The following is an 18,827-nucleotide window of genomic DNA, read 5'->3' as shown; positions in this document are numbered from 1 at the left end:
AACACTGGCAACACTGGGAAGACTCTTACTCATGAGCTCACAACACAAATCTTTGATCCCCACACCCTTGGTTTAGCTACATTTAGATTAAAACAATATTAACACCATTACTTATAATATTTTTAATCCATTTATGAAACATCCATTCATATTTCTTTTTCCAAAGTGGGTTGCATTAAATGCAGAGCAGTACACAAATCAATGGGGACAAAGTCATCAGGATGCAAAGACTGGTTCATCAGAGTAACAGGGTGAAATTAATGATCATAAAAAATCAGCCCCGTGGCGTGCACTTGTGCAAAGACAGAACAATGATCAACATCTGTATGAGAATCAGAACACTGTAGAACATTAGTCCCATGGGAACAGAGCTGGAGGAAGATCTTTCATCTTCTCCTGGTATATTTCATCAAAGGTTTCTGCTTGTGCCACTGTGAGGTGATTTTTCCAGTCCCCAGCAACACCTGACAAATGTAAAAGAGAGACTCTGATTAGATGATGTCAGCTCCAAGATGTCTCCTCCTGCACAGGTAGAAAACTTACTTCTGTCAAGTCATGATGCAGAAAAGGAAGGCTAAGAGCAAACAATTTCATGCTATGCTAGGTTTCTTCACTTTACTAAGATTAGCAGGCAAGGAGGGTGAGAGAGCCTTTTCTTTTTTCTCTTTTGGTGTTTGGGCCACACATGGCAGCGCTCAGGGTTTACTCTTGGGTATTTGTCTAGGGATCACTCCTAGTGTAGTTTAGGTGATTTTAGGAGGTGGTGGGGGGTCAAAGCTCAGTGACCTCAAAGACAATAGATACAAGGGCCAAGGGGATTGCCCCATAGCTGGAAGACTGCTCCATGAGCAGAGGAAAGAAGACAGATGGAATAGAGAAGGGATCACTAAGAAAATGATGGCTGGAGGAACCAGTTGGGATGGGAGATGCATGCCGAAAGTAGATAATTGAAACATGATGACCTCTCAGTGTCTGTGTTGCAAGCTATAATGCCCAAAAGTAGAGGGAGAATATGGGGAATATTGTCTGCCTTAGAGGCAGGGGGAGGGCGGGAAAGGGGGAGTATACCCGGGATTTGGTGGTGGGGAATGTGCACTGGTGGAGGGATGGGTGTTTGATCATTGTGAGATTGTAACCCAAACATGAAAGCTTGTAACTATCTCATGGTGATTCAATAAAATTTTAAAAATTAAAAAAAAGTGCTGGATGACCTGAATGCAAGGCCAGTGAATTCTGTCTTGTGCTTTGTCTCCAGTCCCTCCTTTTCCTTTAAAATACTGGATTAATATTCTTCAGACTAATCCCAGCCTGGAGATCAAGGGTCAGTATTTTTATGAAATAATACTTGGGGGTTGGGAGAAGATCTATCCCCTTGGCAGGAGGTGCTCCATTCCCTTGATTACCTGGACACACCTTTGTCCCCTATCTGCTTATAAGGACACAAATCATACCAACCTATGGCTGTGTCTTACTACCTCATTGTGGTAATGGCCTCTTACAGACTTTATCTCTAAATCCAATTCTGAAGTACTAAAAAAGGAAAGAGGAATCACTGATCCTTCAAAGACAGAAATTAGCCTGGAACAAGCCTCCTCCTACTCTCCACAAAATCACCATCCTTCTCGCACCAGAACAAAGTATTCTCACCCAGCTGCCAAAGTGTTCCCACCCTCAACAGCATCAGCTTTCCACTAGTGGCCTGTGAATAGAATTATCTTTTTCCATATACAGCAGTATGAACTTAAGAACACAGTTCTTTTTTCCAAAGAAAAGAATCAGGATCAAACCATAGGTCCGAGAAAAATATCAGTTGACGATAAGAGTTAGAGACAGAAACCAGAGATATAGTACAGCTGTAAGTCATCTGGTCTGCATGTGGCCCTACCAGTTTCTATCAATGGCATCCACCAGTTCCCCCCAGAAACACTGGGAGTAATTCCTGAGTGCAGAGCCAGCAGTAACTACTGAGCATTGCTGGGCAAGCCATGCCACACTTACCACTCAAAAACAGAGTCACACATCAAATTATTCTAGATTTTAAGCATCAACAAAAGCCTCTTTGTCCTATACCCCAATCTTTTGAACACCAGGGTATGTAGGGTATGTCACCTAACTTCCCCTGACTCTGCAGCCTTGGGTGACAACCTAGCCAGGCTGAATAGGAAAATCTTTGCCTTCCTTCGTTCTAGTCACACATTCCTCAATGTGTTTAAACAACAGGTTTGGCAAAGCTGGAATTATCCAAGTATATGCTGGTGAAACTCTTCATCTTGAGCCTAAGGCTGAGGGATTCATTGAAGTTTATCACACAGAGTGTCCAACCAACTTGTTGCAGAACAAGATTTCTCCAGAGTGAAAGCCTTGGCCTGTCATCCCATCAGATGAAAACTACACTTTAGACATTTCCTAGTTGACACTGATGAGACATCCCCAATCTGAGTGTCTTACCCAGGTCATTCATTGGTCTGATGATGGTCGGGTATTTGTGAGAACCCATTTGCATGATGGATATCTGCATAGCAACTTTTGAGGAGAGAGGTCTATTGACCTCACAGAACTCAAATGACTCCAGACCAGGATTAGCTTCAGCCAGTGCCTACATCATAACTATGAGAGATTTTCCACCCAAGTCATGGAGAAGAGCAATGAGTGATGACTTCTCCATGCACGAATTCAAACTCCTCTGGCCTCAGTCTTGTTATCCACCCATATACACAGCATTTTATTTTACCTTTTCTCATCATGGGTGATATCTTTAGATCAAAAGTTATACCGTCCAGAAGAGAATAGTTGGACATCTTATTTCGTTTCATAGCCTCGAAGGAAGAATTCTCAAGGACTGAATCCAGGGCTTCTGGTCCTAATTCCATGCCCAGAAATTGGCAGATCTTCTGTATAATGCGTTTTGTGTCCTTGAAGAAGACCACATGAGACCAATGATTAGAATGACAAAGATGCCAGAGAGGAGATGATATGGAATAAAACTTACAGAGGAGGGGCAGTAAGCAGAAGAGCATTTGGAAATGAAACCCAGGAGCAGGACAGGCTGAAGAAAAATGAAGCAAAAGTGTCAGAGGAAATTCAGGGATGTGAAATAGACAGGTACACCGTATCCCTGAGGGGTGATCCATGCCCATGATCACTTGCTGCTAAGCAGGGCCCAGAATGAGAGACGTTGAAAAGACTTTAGACACCTGTGGGTAGAGTCATTCAGGACAAGTCCAGACAGAAGTCGATAAGGTGAAAGGGACGGACTGCAGCTCTTGTGGCTCCTTCAAAGTTGTCCAGAAATGCCTCAACTGAAGGTCAAACAATGTACAGTGTCACCCTATGCACAATGTCAGTGACTGGATGGGGAACGTACATGCACTGACAGGAGATGATGTATCTGGGAAAATTTTGCTATGACTCAAAGACATTCCTCTTAGAACTGAGAAGCTTTTCAATTTCCTTTTTCCATGAGTCTTGATTATGTTTCACAATAAAACTTCAAAAGTGAGAAATAACTATCAGAGAAGTTTTTTCTGGCTGAAAACCTAGTCAGAGGAGAAACAGGAGTGGGTTTTAGAAGGAAATATAGGAGTTAAGGATGCATTGTTGGAAATAGAAAATTCCTGCAGAAACATCTGAGCAACTTTCAAGTTGCTTCCACACAGAGCCCATCATTCATCCCCCCCCCCCATGAGCAGCACACCCAGGGGTGACAACACGGAAGGACCCAGTGCAATGTGACTCTCATGCATCGCCCATCTCTGGGTGGGGCGGCCATGTCTTTTCAATGGTCTCAAAAAGAACAAAGAACCATGGTCATGAGTAAGGTTGTCTGGAGAGTGCTCACCCAAAATGGAGCATCCCTGGCATGAGCTGTCTTCCCCCGTGGGGCCTACCATATGTCTACAGAGATGTTGGTTTGAGACAGAGGAGGAGGAACAGGTAATAAGGTGCAGATAGTGTGGGGGTTCCGACCACGAGAACCAGAGTTACCCTTTTCAGCTCTTCATAACTCAACAGCAAAAAGTTCTCCCGATCTCTCAGGGGCATCCAGCCATGGGTATGGTCGAACCACGATCCATAGAGCACTGCAGAGTGTGAAGGCAGAAAAAGGAGTGGGTCCCACACCATGGTGGTTAGGATCCTCTGAATGTCAGAACTCAGGTTATGTTGCCTGCGCCTCTGCATACTGGAGACTTTCCTAGGGGTCACTGATTGAAAGGGAGGAAGTGGGCACACAGTACTCCAACATGCTAGAGGTCTCCTGCCCAAGTCAACTCTGCAACAGTTTTTTTTAGTCTCCACAAAGTTTCTGCCCAACAACCCAACCACAGATGGGGAAACACAGTAGTGCATCTTGAATATATTGTCTCATGACTTTGATAGTTGCTTTGATCATTATTTTCTTGTAGGAAATGATCTCTGTCTATGTTTGTCTGTCTCTTTCTGTCTCTTTTATCTATCTCTCTGTCTCTCTGCCTGTCTGTCTCCCCTATTCTGTTCTGAGCACTCTGTCCTATGTTCAACTGCTGTTTCCCAGGGAATTGTCTAACGTGTCTATATGATAGTGGTGGGCTTTCAGCTCCTTTGATTCAGGACTTTCTCAGACACGTTTCCTTGAGAAATGACTTTTCTCGAGTGTCATGTGACTTTGGAAGGTCCAGCATCCCCTAAGGGTTACATTTAATGTATTATTCTTTCTTTGTTAGTGTATGGGGGGGGGGGTGTCACACCCTGCAGTGCTTAGGAATTTCTTCTGGATCTGCATGCAAGGTGTGGGGAGCCATATAGGACTTCAGATCACATCAGAATTGGCTGCATGCAAAGCCAGTTGCTTCCCCGCTGTGGTGTCTCTACTATGACCATGACTGTACTGGTTTCAGCAGGTGTAGAGCATGTCTGAGCTCTTCTGTCTAATGAATGCTGGTGAGAATCACTGGGCCTGCGCGTTCTGCTCACACCCATTGTCCTTTGAGAAGGACCCTAAATAAAAGCTTGCTTTATAAGTGAAAATTGGACAGAATGTCTCACTCTCCTATGGACTGCGACATTTTCAGAAAACTACTATGAAACATGGGCACAAGGTTCATTGTTTTACTCTCACAGCACATTTAAGACTGAAAAGTCACTCTGAGAAGTTTGTTGAGTGTAATCTATGTTTATAACCTCATTTTGAGAACATTGAAAAATGACTTAATCATTCACTAAAGCATGAATCTGCCAAAAGCTTGAACCCAACTGATTCTATGTGGCAATTAGACCCAAAGTTTATTTCCTTTTGCAAATTAGGTGGTTATGAGCACAAAGATATTTGTATACTGATTGCCTGCCAGGAATTGCACATCAGAGATATGCATTGGACAATATAGTGTCGATTGAGAAAAAAGCTTAGGCTGACTTCATTACCGGGAGTCTGTAGATGTCTGTCTTGGCCACAGTAACATGTAAACTGATGTAGTAACTGGCACTCAAGTCTGGGCAAAAAGTAAGCAAAATAGCATGAGTGCAAAAGGAACTAGAGAATGGTGTAATTGTTTTCAAAATTGCATGACATTTCTGCAGACATAGAAATGTGTTTCTACAGTATGCAAAGTAGAAAAGGCTCTAAGTAACCAGATCTCTCAAAAACAAGAGAAAACTGGAGGCTTCATGCACCCTGATTTCTAGTCTGATCACAAAGTTATGGCATCAATATGGTAAAGTTCTGGCCTTAAACAGGCATCTCATCTGGTGGGCTCAAGACAATTCACACATCATCCAGTCATCAGCCTTTAGTGATCACACATCAGAGTCATAGACAGTAGCAGCAAGAATACAATAATATCTCAGAAGACTGTGCGATCAGTTTGGTGTGAAAGTGGGATTTAGGCTGAAAAAGTCTGAACCCAATGTCTGTCTTATGACAATCACAATCTTTGAGTCAAAATGGGTCCAAAATTTGAGTTTTTATTGACATCTGGCTCCTCAGAGCTTATTTCTGTTTCTGTTTCTTTTTCTTTATTTTTTTCAATTTTATTTATTTTCTAATTGAGTCACCGTGAGAACAGTTACAGGGCTTTTAAGATCGAGTCTCAGTCATACTGTGCTCAAACACCCATCCCTTCACCAGTACACATGTTCCACCACCAATATACCCAGCATATCCTCCTCCCATTCCCCCTCTGCCTGTGTGGCAAATGATTTTCACTTTACTCTTTCCTTACTTTGGTTACATTCAACTTTAGACAGGAAACTAACTATCATTATTTGGAGTTTTTCCCCCAACAGTCAGACCTGTCAGAATGGCATCATTAGGTTGTATGTTTTCTATAGTTGGTAACAAAGAGCATATGATGTTGCACGGTCGGGAAAGTGGCTGCCCAGATTTGAAATTCTGGTATTAAGTCCAGAGGTATTTCTTCCAGCAGCTGCTACATTCCAAGATTGGTCTCTGTGGCGCTGGGATCATGGCTGTTCAGGAGCGGAGGAGCTGTTCATGGGTTTTTCTGTATCTGTGCTCAAGATTCATTCCCAGCAAGCTCAGGGAACTATATGGGGTGCCAGGAATCAAACTAGGGTCCGGCATGTGTAAGGAAAGTCCGTCATGTGTAAGGAAAGAAGCCACTCTGTGGTTTCTCTAGCACCAAAATGGATCAAATATTGAATGTAAGATTCCAAACCATGAAAACTCCTCCATATGGGACAAGATATTATGAGATCCTGGCAAAGATACACCGCAAGATGTCATGGAAAGTCAGGATTCTGTCATTCAGGTATTGGATGAAAAGCTGACCCCCAGGCTCTATCCCCAGGGGAACAAAGGAAGGGAGGACTAATACTACGGTGTGTCCGACGTTTTCTGAGGCTCAAGTTTTGTGAGGTTGCACTCCAGTAGAGAATTGGGACCTAGAAAAATGGGGCTCCATACTGACAAACTGGGTGCCCATTTGTGGGAAGACATTGAGTTATCATCTGGGTGTACATGAGATCTCATGAAGGACTCTGATATCCTCCACCCAAATACTGTATTTTACAGTCACTCACCATTTCCTTCAAGAAACCAATCAAAATATTGTTCCATTGATTCTGCTTCTTGAACATAAGTTATGCCTTTCCAGAACAAATGTCCAGACACAATAACATCTCTGGGATTTCTAATGACATAAATCACCTTCAATAGAAGAAGGGGTAAAAATCAACCATTAGAATTGAGTTCTATCCTTCCTATAAAATTTCATTCATATTGAGGAGCATCACTTTAGAACATGACCGTGTTTCCAGTGTGCTGCAGAGGACATCCTTGTGGTCTCCCCTCAAACTCGAGCTTCCATGATCACCAAACAATCCCTCCTTTTACTTGAACCTACCCTCACTGAGGTGATGACCCATATTCTTAATAGTAATTTTTATTTAATGAAAAGTCTTATTTTCATTGATCATTTGGGGTGGAAAGGAGTGGGCTGTGTGCACCACATATCATGTTGCTCGGGGCATACTCCTGGCTATGGCTTCAGGGATCATTCTTGTTTAGGCTTAGGGGACCATATTGGGTGCTGGGTACTGAAGTTGACATTGTCATGTACCAAGCTAACACTCTATCCTCTGCACTATAGCTCCTGCCCTCTTTGCTCTTTCTTTAAACAAATAAATAAAGTCATAAGTTGCTTGTCTTTATTGTTTGATTTGATTTGTACAGCTTAATACAGTCAGGTTTCACACTCATCAAAACAAAATATTTGCTCTTTTATAGTTTTCTCGTTTTCTATTCTATATGTTCACCTCTCTTCTGCATAATCCAAGAAAACACCATACAATACAAAATAACTAGGGTGGGGGGGGAGAAGATGGTGGCAGCGTGTCTACAAGAGGCCAGATCTGGTTGAACACAGACAGCATTCAACTATCTGAACAGTGGCCAGCTGAAGTCACAACATTCCTGCCTGAAGAAATGTAAGTGTCCTTTAATTATTCTCCCTCAATGAATGCCTTTTGGAACTAGCCTCGTGCCCGCTGTGGAGCTCTGACTAGGAAAGTGACCCCTAAAGAAGGCTGTGGTGTGGCAGCAGGTGCCAATGCTGGTGGAGGCACGGTGGTCATGAACACTATGTCAGCAGGCCTCTGCAGTCACAGCATTTCTATGTGAATAAACGGTGATCTTCAGGTCAAACCTTGCACCACCGTGGCGCATGGGTCTCTGAGTAGAAGGGCGCTTGACATCTGTAACTGTACCCTCACATTGACTCACTAATTAAAAATAAACTATTAATTAAAAAAAAAAGAAGGGCGTCCGAGATTCCCGCCATGGGGGGCAGGCTCGGTGGCCACAGCTGCTCACTGCTGCCGGGGCATCCCTGCCACACTGCCCCCTGTTCCCCAGATCAGCTCTGGCAGTGGTAGCCAACTATATCATATCTTGGAGGAAAATGTTCCTGAGCTCCAACTGCCTAGAGATTGAAGCTGAAGACCTGGCAAGTGCCCCCTGGGAAGGTTCTGCTGAATTGGTTGTGGCTACCGTACCCAGAGTGTCCAACCCACAAAGCTTCTGGCCAGGGTTGCTACTGCCACTACCCCTGGGACCCAGAGGGTGCAGCACCGCTGTTGAGGCAACCTGGACGTGCTGGGCGAGAGCACCAGCAGCTCGGCAGTGCCCCTGGGCTTCCTGACACCACAAAATTCGGTACTATGCCTCTGGCCAGACTCCACCAACTAAGGACAAAGTTTTCTGAGAAATTAGGCTGGTAAAATTTAGGTATGGGGTTAGACATGTCCACCAACCACCTCTGGTGCTGCCATACAAGCTCATTTATCGGGCTTGCTCCTGAAACTCGTAAATAAATCTCAAAAGAGATTATTTTTTAAACCTCAGTAAATTTTTTCAGACACAATATATCCTTGGACGTTTGTTATTCCATATGAATTTTAGGATTGCTTGATCCACTTCTTTGAAGAATGTCACGGGTATACTTATAGGGATCGCATTGAATCTGTATAATGCTTTAGGGAGTATTGCCATTTTGACAACATTGATTCTCCCTATCCACGAGCAGGGTATATGTTTCCATTTCCTCATGTCCTCTTTGATTTCATGGAGTAGCGTTTTGTAGTTTTCTTTGTAAAGGTCTTTTACTTCCTTGGTTAAGCTGATTCCAAGGTACTTGATTTTCTGGGGCACGATTGTGAATGGGATTGCTTTTTTCATGTCCCTTTCCTCTGCCTCATTGTTTGCATATATGAAGGCCATGGATTTTTGGGTATTGATTTTGTAGCCTGCAACTTTACTGTATAAGTCTATTGTTTCTAAGAGTTTCTTAGTAGAGGTTTTAGGCTTCTCTAGATATAGTATCATGTCGTCTGCAAATAGTGAGAGTTTGATTTCTTCCCTTCCTATCTGGATGCCCTTAATCTCTTTTTCTTGTCTAATAGCTATCGCAAGTACTTCCAGTACTATATTGAAGAGGAGTGGTGAGAGTGGGCATCCTTGTCTTGTGCCTGATCTCAGAGGAAAGGCCCTTAGTTTTTCAATATATAACTGAATCATCTAGTACACCTTGGAGGGCATTAAGTTAGCCCAGTGCATTCCCAGACAGAGCCTCTGGCAGCCAGTTGTTCCCACAATCCAAAATCGCCACCATCCCCTGGACCATTCCCACAATCCAAAATCTCCACAAACCCCAACATCTAAGGACGGACCTCACCAAAATATTTATCTGCCGGAACTTCGGGTATGGGAGTTTTGTGACTGAAATCTCCAGGCTCTCTCAGAATCAGGATGGGCTATCTCTTCCCATTCATATGTACTCCCAAAAGTCCTTTAAGTCACCCTCCTGAAATATCTCCCCAGCCACCATGGACATTGTTATACCAGCCTTGCTCCAGACACTCATAAATAAATCGCAAAACAGATTAAAAAACCACAGAACATATTTTTGACACCTCATTCTAGCTTAATCATCAGGGGTAGTTGGGAGGAGGGTGGGTTAGCACAATGTCTGTCCCAAGAGAGCCCATCAGCTGCTTGGTCCCACATACAAAATTGCTGCCATGTCCCCAGAAGGATTCCACTGTCTTCAGATAGACCTCAATGAGACATTAATCTGCTGAAAATTTGGGTATGCATGTTTTGTGACTGATGTCTCTAGGCTCTCTTGGAGTTGGTATGGGCTAACTCCCCCCACTACTTTGCTGCAATTCCAGAAGCTATGGAAGTCACATCCAACCCCCAAACTGCCACCCACTTAAAAAAATCAACTCAATCTGTACCTTCCCCATAAAAATACTGAACTTTCTGAACAGGTTGACCTCTCATTATCTGTATATATTCATAATATTAAAAAGGAGATAGAAAATGGAGAAATAGAGGAAGGAATAGGAAGAGAAGGAGGAGGAGGTAGAAGGGGAGGAGAAAGAGGAGGAGGAGGAAGAGGAGAAGGAGGAGAAACGGAGGAGTATGAAGAAGAGGAGAAGGAGAAAGAGAACAATAAAGAAGAAGCAGAAGAGAAGAAGAAGAAGAAGAAGAAGAAGAAGAAGAAGAAGAAGAAGAAGAAGAAGAAGAAGAAGAAGAAGAAAGAAAAAGGAGAAGAAAGAGGAGAAGAAAGAGGTGAAGAAGATGAAAGAGGAGGAGGAGGAAGAAGAAGAGGAAGAAGAAGATGAAATAGCAGACTGCTGTAGAGGCAGTCTTGTGAGTGGGAAACTGGGGACATTGGTGGTGAGAAATGTACACTGGAGAGCGGATGGGGGTTGGAACATTATATGACAGAGGGGCAATAATAAATAGCTTTTTAATGTTCTGTCTCAGGTTGATTCAATAAAGTTAAATATATATAAATAAATGAGAAGGTTTGAACAACTATAAAAATTTAAAGAAACGGGGCTGGAGAGATAGCACAGCGGGTAGGGCGTTTGCCTTGCCCGCGGCCGACCCGGGTTCAAATCTCAGCATCCCATATGGTCCCCTGAGCACAGCCGGGGGTAATTCCTGAGTGCAGAGCCAGAAGTAACCCCTGTGCATCGCCAGGTGTGACCCAAAAAAGCCAAAAAAAAAATTTAAAGAAACAAAAATGATGCAATAGATAGTTGGAGGAAAGAATTTTCAATTTATGGGGGCCGGAGCGATAGCACAGCGGGTAGGGCGTTTGCCTTGCACGCGGCCGAACCGGGTTCGATCCCCGGCATCACATATGGTCCCCCAAGCACCGCCAGGAGTAATTCCTGAGTGCAAAGCCAGGAGTAACCCCTGAGCATCGATGGGTGTGACCCAAAAAAAAAAGAATTTTCAATTTAATTTAATCGAAATTTAATTAAATTCAGAACTTTAAAAACACAAAAAAGAATTAACTCCTCCCCAGAAACTGAGTGTTGAATGCAGGTAAAGGGATATATCTGATAATTTTTCAGTATCTGTATTGCAAACTGTAAGGCCCAGAAGGTATGAGAGAGAGAGAGAGAGAGAGAGAGAGAGAGAGAGAGAGAAAAGAAAAGTGCCTGCCATAGAAGTAGGCACTGGGGTGAGGGAAGTTAAGGAAACTAAGAATATTGGTGGTGGGAAATGTACACTGATAAAGGGATGGGTGATGGAACAATATACGACTGAAACCCATTAATAAAAAAAAGAATTAGGGGCCGGAGCGATAGCACAGCGGGTAGGGCGTTTGCCTTGCACGCGGCCGACCCGGGTTCGATCCCCGGCATCCCATATGGTCCCCCAAGCACCGCCAGGAGTAATTCCTGAGTGCAGAGCCAGGAGTAACCCCTGAGCATCGCTGGGTGTGACCCCAAAAGCAAAAAAAAAAAAGAATTAGCTCATCCCAACAGAAGTATCAAAGATGCCCAGTTTAGATCTCCATGTTACCATCTGCCAACATTGACACTCAGAGTTCCCTGAACTGAGTTTGGGAGACAGAGGGCTTTCCAGCGATACATAGATCAGAAAACCCCAGAACCCATTGAACCATTCACTTCCTTGTTGCTTCATTCCATGACAAAATGAGGGGATTGTGAGTTCAACGTACATAGAAGAGGACCAGAGAAGAGAAGGCAGAGATGCTCCCGTCTATTCATGGACTCACTCTGCACCTTCCTCTACTGTTCATCTCAAACTAACTCCTGTCTACAGATACACAGTCAATTGATTTTGGATGCAATCCCTGCGGGTCACCCGTCATCCCCATGAGATCTCCATTTGGGTAATTATTGGACCACTGTGCACTCACCTTCACTTTGGCATTGAAGAATGACTTAGGCAGGAATTGGATTGGAAGGTGGGAACGCATAAATCGTGGGCCTTTCTCATCCTTTAGTAACTTAAATCCCCTCTCCGTCTCTATCCAGGGCAAACGGTCCCAGATTGGTACAGATTGAATCCACTTGGGATCACCTTTGCAATGAATCAGGGAAAGAATCTCCACCATCCAGTGTGTTCCTGAATAAAGGACAGAAAATAAAGATCAGGCATATTTCTTTGACTTTTAAAATGTACTAAATATGGGACAATAAAGACATCATTTTCACATGTGCACCACATCTCTATCAAAAAGAATTGAGATCTGAAAGCAACCAAATTTCCGCAAACAGATAAGTGGAGGGAAAAGATGAGGACTGTACAGACAGTGAGGATTCTAGTTATCTGAGAAAACAGAGGAAGTTCAATTCTTCTCATCTAGTGAGGGAGTAATGAAAATAATAAATACCAGGTGTTCTAACTGATAATGGTCAATCAAGAAAATAAATAAGGAAATAAAAGAGATGGTGTCCTGGGAAAACTACTCCTTGGCCTATAGTCACAGATTTGAAGTTACCAAGGGGCAGGGAGTGAGCAGGGGTGAAGGAATGTTGGCAATTTGCTGCTGGGTTTGGAGTGGTGCAGTGTATCCCTAAACAGAAACATTTATGCTCTTGAAACCCTTTGATACCTCAGTAAGCAAGAAACAAGCAAATGTCACAGTCCTTGGACATACCAAGAGTTCTCTGCCCATTCCCCTGTGAGAAGCCCATCCCCAAAGTTTTGTTTGTAAGAAAGTCTTGACTTACAATAAGGAACTTTATACCCAGTTATAAAATACTTTCAAGCCGGACCTTTCTACCCAGTTTATATGAACACTCTCTTTCCCCTCCTTCCATTTATTTTTTATATTAATGTGGGAGATTGTTATTTATTCAGCCATTGATTGACCTGATTGAATTGGGCATGAACTCCACATTTCTTTTTCTTTATTCTATTCTGAATGTTAATTTTATTATTTTATTTCCCCCTTATTTTTGATTCACCATAAGATACATCACAAAGCTTTCATGATTGTGCTTCAGTCATACAATCATCGAACACCCATCCCCTCACCAGTGCACATTTTCACCACCAAAATCCCCAGTATTCCTCCAATCCACCCCCATTCCAACCATTCCCCTGCCTGTGTGGCATATTTTCTTCCCCATATTCTCTGTCTACTTTGGCTACATTTGATATTTCGACACCAGCTCACTACCACTCAAACCTGCCAAAAGGAGAATGCTAGACTATTTGTTTTCTATTGCTTGTTATGGATAGAATATAAAGTCCAGGAAATTCCGTGTTGTTCTCTTCTGGAACATTTAGTTTATAGTCTCTGGGTCTTGGCCATTGATGAGATTACATGGCGCTGCTGGGGGCAATTTGGGGGTGTGACTGCCAAGCTACTGGAAAACTGGGGACCTGGGGGAAGGAGGCCCAGTGCCAATCCAAGCAGACTTGCATATCTCAGTCTCGAGTTCCTGCATACCTGGGTTTTCCTGCCAGTCGCTCCCTGGTTAAGTTCATTCCATCTGGGTGAGGCTCATCCGAGCATGTAGAGAGCAGCCTTGGGCGTGACAGCGGTTGAGTCTGGAGGTTTTTGGGCTGCCAGGGTCCTGCTTGGGGCAGGGAGGGAAATTCAACCTGACTCCTCCAAGGTGCCCCAGTGAAGCCTGAAATGGGGTCAGGGCATTCTGTAGCACTCTCTTTTGGTAGCCTCAGTTTATAGTCTCTGGGTCTTGACCATTGATGAGATTACATGGCACCAGGGGCAGTTTGTAGGTGTGACTGCCAAGCTACTGGAAAACTGGGAACATGGAGGGAGGAGGCGCAGTCCTGATCCAAGTGAGCCTGGAGCTATCAGTCATGGATTCCCACCTACCTCTGTGCTACAGGTCCTAATTGCATCTTTTGATCTCTTTCGAGATCTATAGGTCTCTGAAATAAGGCCAATAAACGAGTTTATATAGTTGAACTGGAGGTGGTTTGTGGGTGTGTCTCCCACATACCTAACTTTTGGCCATTTAATTTCTTGGTAAATTTGGCCCCAAGTTGTTTGGGTCTGGCCAACGGCACAGCAGCAATTTTGGGGTATCTGGAAGTCTGAAGGCACCATTAGGCTGCTGATGCACTCGCCCCACAGGTACAGGTTTACCTCCTGGCAGCACCATACCCCCCTGCCTCCAGTTCTTAACCACCACCCTTCTGCATCTGTTTTCCTGAGCTTCAGAACTGCGGTACTCCTCTTAAGCATATCAGAACGATAGTTTGTTCTTGTAGAACTGCATTTGGGGGCTCAAAAAAGTCATTTGGAATCAACACTCAGTTGAGAATGCAAAATCTCATGGCTGTTTCTGAACTTTACTCCTTAACATGTTTAAACAGATGCCCTTGGATGTTTGTGCTCCCATTGCTAAGGCATTTGCTCTTTACTTTGACTCTGCCTGATTTCTCTGCCTAAAGTCCTCTTCTGCGCTCTTGCCCCTTCACAGACCTAAGCCTCAATCCTCACTGTTTTTCCTTTCCCTCATAGAAATAGCATCTGGAGGTACCTAGTATCCCAGCATCACAGCTTCAGGACCAACCTCGCAAGAGAAGCAAGCCAGGGTAAATCTCAGGGGTACACGCATCTCTACACTAAATATTATGGGCTCCCATAGGATAGGAAACAGGCCAAGTCCCCTCCCTGCTGAAGCCCCAGCATCTGCACCTACTCCCCAGAACTGGAGCCATGCAAAGGACCCAACTTCACTGCTTCACAACTCATCTCTTCAGAGATGCCATGGCAATGAAAATTCCAGGTACATGATTTTCGGGCCTGAAAACCCTTGGTTCTTCTTGGAGTGGAGGAAAGCAGCCTCCTTCACCCTTCTATACTGCTTGAAACCTCACAAGCAACACCCACATCCCACAGTCACGTCCTTATAAACAAGGCCCACCTTTACAGTCTCAGGGGAGATGCAAGCCAAGCCAAGCTGCTGAATCCAATCGGCCCAGTTCTACAGATCCTGGACTTCTGGAGTGTGCTGTCACACAGGGGACTGAGTGACCCCTACAAATTCCACAATACTGACAGCCCATTAGAGCACACCAAATTAGATCAGAAAGCAACATAGAAGTTAATGAAGCTCAGTTTAAAAAATCAATAACAAAGAAGCTCAACTATCAACAAACAACTTGGTAAATCCTCAGACAAACAATTGACCCCATTGTAACACATAACAATTTTCACAAATTGAGAGACACACAAAAGAATCTCAGAATCAAGCTTTTCACTGCACAGATATTTCCGGACTTTGTGCCAAGCCGATTTCACCAGGGTGCCTCAAATGGGAGCAGGCACTGTCCCTTCACCTGGCTCCTAAGAATCCCAGCAGCCACCGTCTTCCAGAACCCAATAAAAAGGCCAGGTTCTCACGTTAGTGATGGCAAACTTCCCACCTCCTGGTATAAGGAATGGGCTGGGCCTTCCTCCCTGCCCCAAGGGACCCTGGATGTCATCCCCACTAGTTGTCTCCAGTGACTATTTAAGCTCATTAATGGCCATAATCCAGAGACACATAAAAGAATCTCGAATCCAAGGAGCTCGCTGCAGAGATTTCTTCAGACCCAAATTATCTTACAGTTTAGATTTCTAGGAGCGCAAGGTCACTCTCCGGGCTGAGCAACATCCTGTGCTATTCATAGCAGGCAATACAAATGGATTAACTAGCATCTGCCTCTTTGGCAGTTTTGAGTGGTGGTGGGAAATTCGAAATGGTGGTGGTGGGAAGGTATGATGGTGGTGGGACTGGTTTGAAATAGTGAATGTGATCCATTATTGTGAACAACTTTATGAAAATTTAAAAAATTAAAAACCAATTTTCACAAATTTTGTTATTGCATTATTATTTGGTAATTCCATTAACTATTGGGTTGCAGCAAACAATACAAATCAAATATTTTTTTGCCTGCTAAAAGGCAGCCTTCATGGGGCTGGGGGAGGGAATCTAAGAACTATGGTAGAGGAAAGGTCACAATGGTGATGAGATAGGTTTGGAACACAAATGCCTAAAACAACAGTATTATGAACAACTCTGTGAACTACAGTGTCTATATATATCTTAAATATAAAAAATTAAAATAAAACACAATGAATAGCATCTGGACAGGGTTGTCAGCACAATGGGCTAGATCAAATGTCAGACATGCTTCAGACCCTGAGTGAAATAATTGTGTGAAGCACCCTAGCCTGGGATAGTCTCCCAAATCCCTAGAAATGCTATGATTCCCATCAAAGAAATAACACCCTCATCCTTCAACTAACTCACTCTTCCAGACCCTTCATTTCCTGACCACTGCTCACATTTATATATTTCCCTGTAAACAACCTGTTAAATAAACAGTTTTATGTGCATTCTTTAAAATATATATTATATAAAACACCATGATTTACCATATTGTTCATAACACAGTTGTTTTAGGCATTAGATGTTCCAACACCATACCCTGCCTACCTCCAATGTGACCTTCCCCTCCACCAATGTCCCGATAACCCAGCCACCATTTCAGCCTACCCACTTAGGAAGTACAGCAATTGTTTTCTATGGTTTATTACAACAAAAAGGCAAATGAAATTTTCCAAACTTAGGTAAATAAGTCAATTGGTGATCACTGTTATAATTTCATGATGGTGCTACTGAATCATTGAAGATTTCCTGAGCAGGTTGGTGCTAGTTGTCACATTCTTTTTTTTTTCTTTTTGGGTCACACCCAGCGATACTCAGGGGTTACTCCTGGCTTGCACTCAGGATTTACTCCTGGCAGTGCTCGGGGGACCATATTGGAAGCCAGGGAACAAATCCAGGTCGGCTGTGTGCAAGGCAAACACCCTCCCCGATGTACTATCGCTCTGGCCCCCAATCACATTCATTCTTAGCATCTCAATTTAGTTGGGACTTTTCTTCTCTTTAAATTGTCTATAATTCACAATACATAGTGAATTATACTTAATTCTGATTATACTTTATCAGAATATAACTGAGAAGTAAAACTTGCATCTACTTATGGCATATGAACTCATGGCAGAACTATGTATAGCATGTAGAAATGAGGCTACAATCCAGCTAATCAACAATCAAGCTCCCCCTCTAATCTTTGATGAGATCTTGGTGGGCTATCTCATCCTGTTCTTAGTCAAAACACCTGACACAGACTTAGGATTAGTTTTTCTTATGGGATCCTGTAGAACCATATAGCCCCATCTGACACCGTTAGGATGTCTCTGTTCCAGGCCCACGTCCAGTTCTCTGGACACTGGTGCTCAGGCCTATAGAAAGTCTCTCTTCTTTCCCTAATGTTCACAGACAGAGCCACAACCCATCTCTGCACCTGCTCCAGCTGCCTTACCTGATTTAGGGTAGGTCAGCAGCAAGACATCTTCATCTGTAAACAAAAAATGATGCCACTCTTCTGTCATGAAAGCAGGTGTTAAAGACACGGTCGGAAATAGTACACCATTAATCTTTTTATTTTGATCAGACCTTTTGGCTGCTTGTTCTTGTAGAAATGCGGTATCCATGGTTGGAGGCTCCTTCGTTTATGTAAGACCCACATTATAAAGTCCAAACAATCCCTAAGGCAGGTCCAAGGTTTATAATATTATGCAACTGTGAGGTCACTCAGGAGACATTATGTGAACCTGCAGTTCATTAACAATACCACGAGGGTAGGATATGAGGTATTTAGGATGTTTTTAAAGAATGGCTTTAGAGGCAATGTAGAAAAAGTGCAAAGATAGAAGAGAAAAAGGAGGAGCAGAAAGAAGAGGAAGAGGAGGAGAAGGAGGAGGAAGTGAAGGAGGAAGAGAAGGAGATCATCTCTGAAGATAATCTTGGTTTTTAAATAAATACTTTTTTGGTTGTAGATCACACCTTGTCGTGCTCAAGGCTGACTCCTGGGCTCTGCACACATGACTTACTTCTCATAGAGCTAAGGGGACCACATGGGATGTCAAGGATCCAACCTGGGTGAGATGCATGCAAGGCAAGTGCCTTCCCTGTTGTACTATCATTTTTGACCCAAAAACCTCTTTAAAAAACAAAAAAATTAAACCTAGGATTCCACAAGGCACTTTTTCCTAATGTCAGTTGTAAATGGCTTTCCAAATGTTCCTGGAGATGCATGACCTTGACAGTTGTGAAGTGGACTGGTCACCTGCTTTGTGGAATTCTCTCTATTGGAGCTTCATTTATTAGACTCGGTTCACAGCCGACTTGTCTGATGAAACCCTCATGGCCCTTAAACAGTGGTGGGATATAGTGAAAAAAGTCAATGAAATAAATGCCTCACCAAAAATACTTTACCTGGCTAGACTCTCATTCATAACAGAAAGAACAGCACACAGATTGTGCTGTTGTTTCACAGATAAGCAACAGCTCAGAAACTTTATAGACTAAAACCATGGTTACAAGAACAACTGAATGGGCTACTTTAAGACAAGACAGGACCCTCATATACACTAAAATTCAGCAAAAATGGGGCAAAAGCCCATAACAATAATCTCTTTCAACGTCAATGGGTTAAATGCACTAATGAAAAGACACAGATTGGGAGC

General features: G+C 43.3%; 1 protein-coding gene across 1 annotated transcript; it reads right to left on the bottom strand.

Annotated features, from left to right (window-relative positions):
• Positions 1-351: 351 nt before the first annotated feature.
• Positions 352-17,792, bottom strand: LOC101555270 (sulfotransferase 2A1-like). The gene is made up of 6 exons (XM_012932536.2): positions 17,621-17,792; positions 12,180-12,388; positions 7,015-7,141; positions 3,985-4,079; positions 2,732-2,912; positions 352-464 (listed from the first exon to the last, which is right to left on the bottom strand). The coding sequence occupies exons 1-6, from the start codon at positions 17,790-17,792 to the stop codon at positions 352-354; spliced, it is 897 nt and encodes a 298-aa protein (XP_012787990.2).
• Positions 17,793-18,827: the final 1,035 nt, after the last annotated feature.

Source organism: Sorex araneus, chromosome 8 (genome assembly GCF_027595985.1).
Source record: "Sorex araneus isolate mSorAra2 chromosome 8, mSorAra2.pri, whole genome shotgun sequence".
In the NCBI taxonomy this organism is placed as follows: Eukaryota; Metazoa; Chordata; class Mammalia; order Eulipotyphla; family Soricidae; genus Sorex; species Sorex araneus.
The sequence above is the reverse complement of the archived record's forward strand: the minus strand, read 5'-3'. Positions and strand labels throughout refer to the sequence as shown.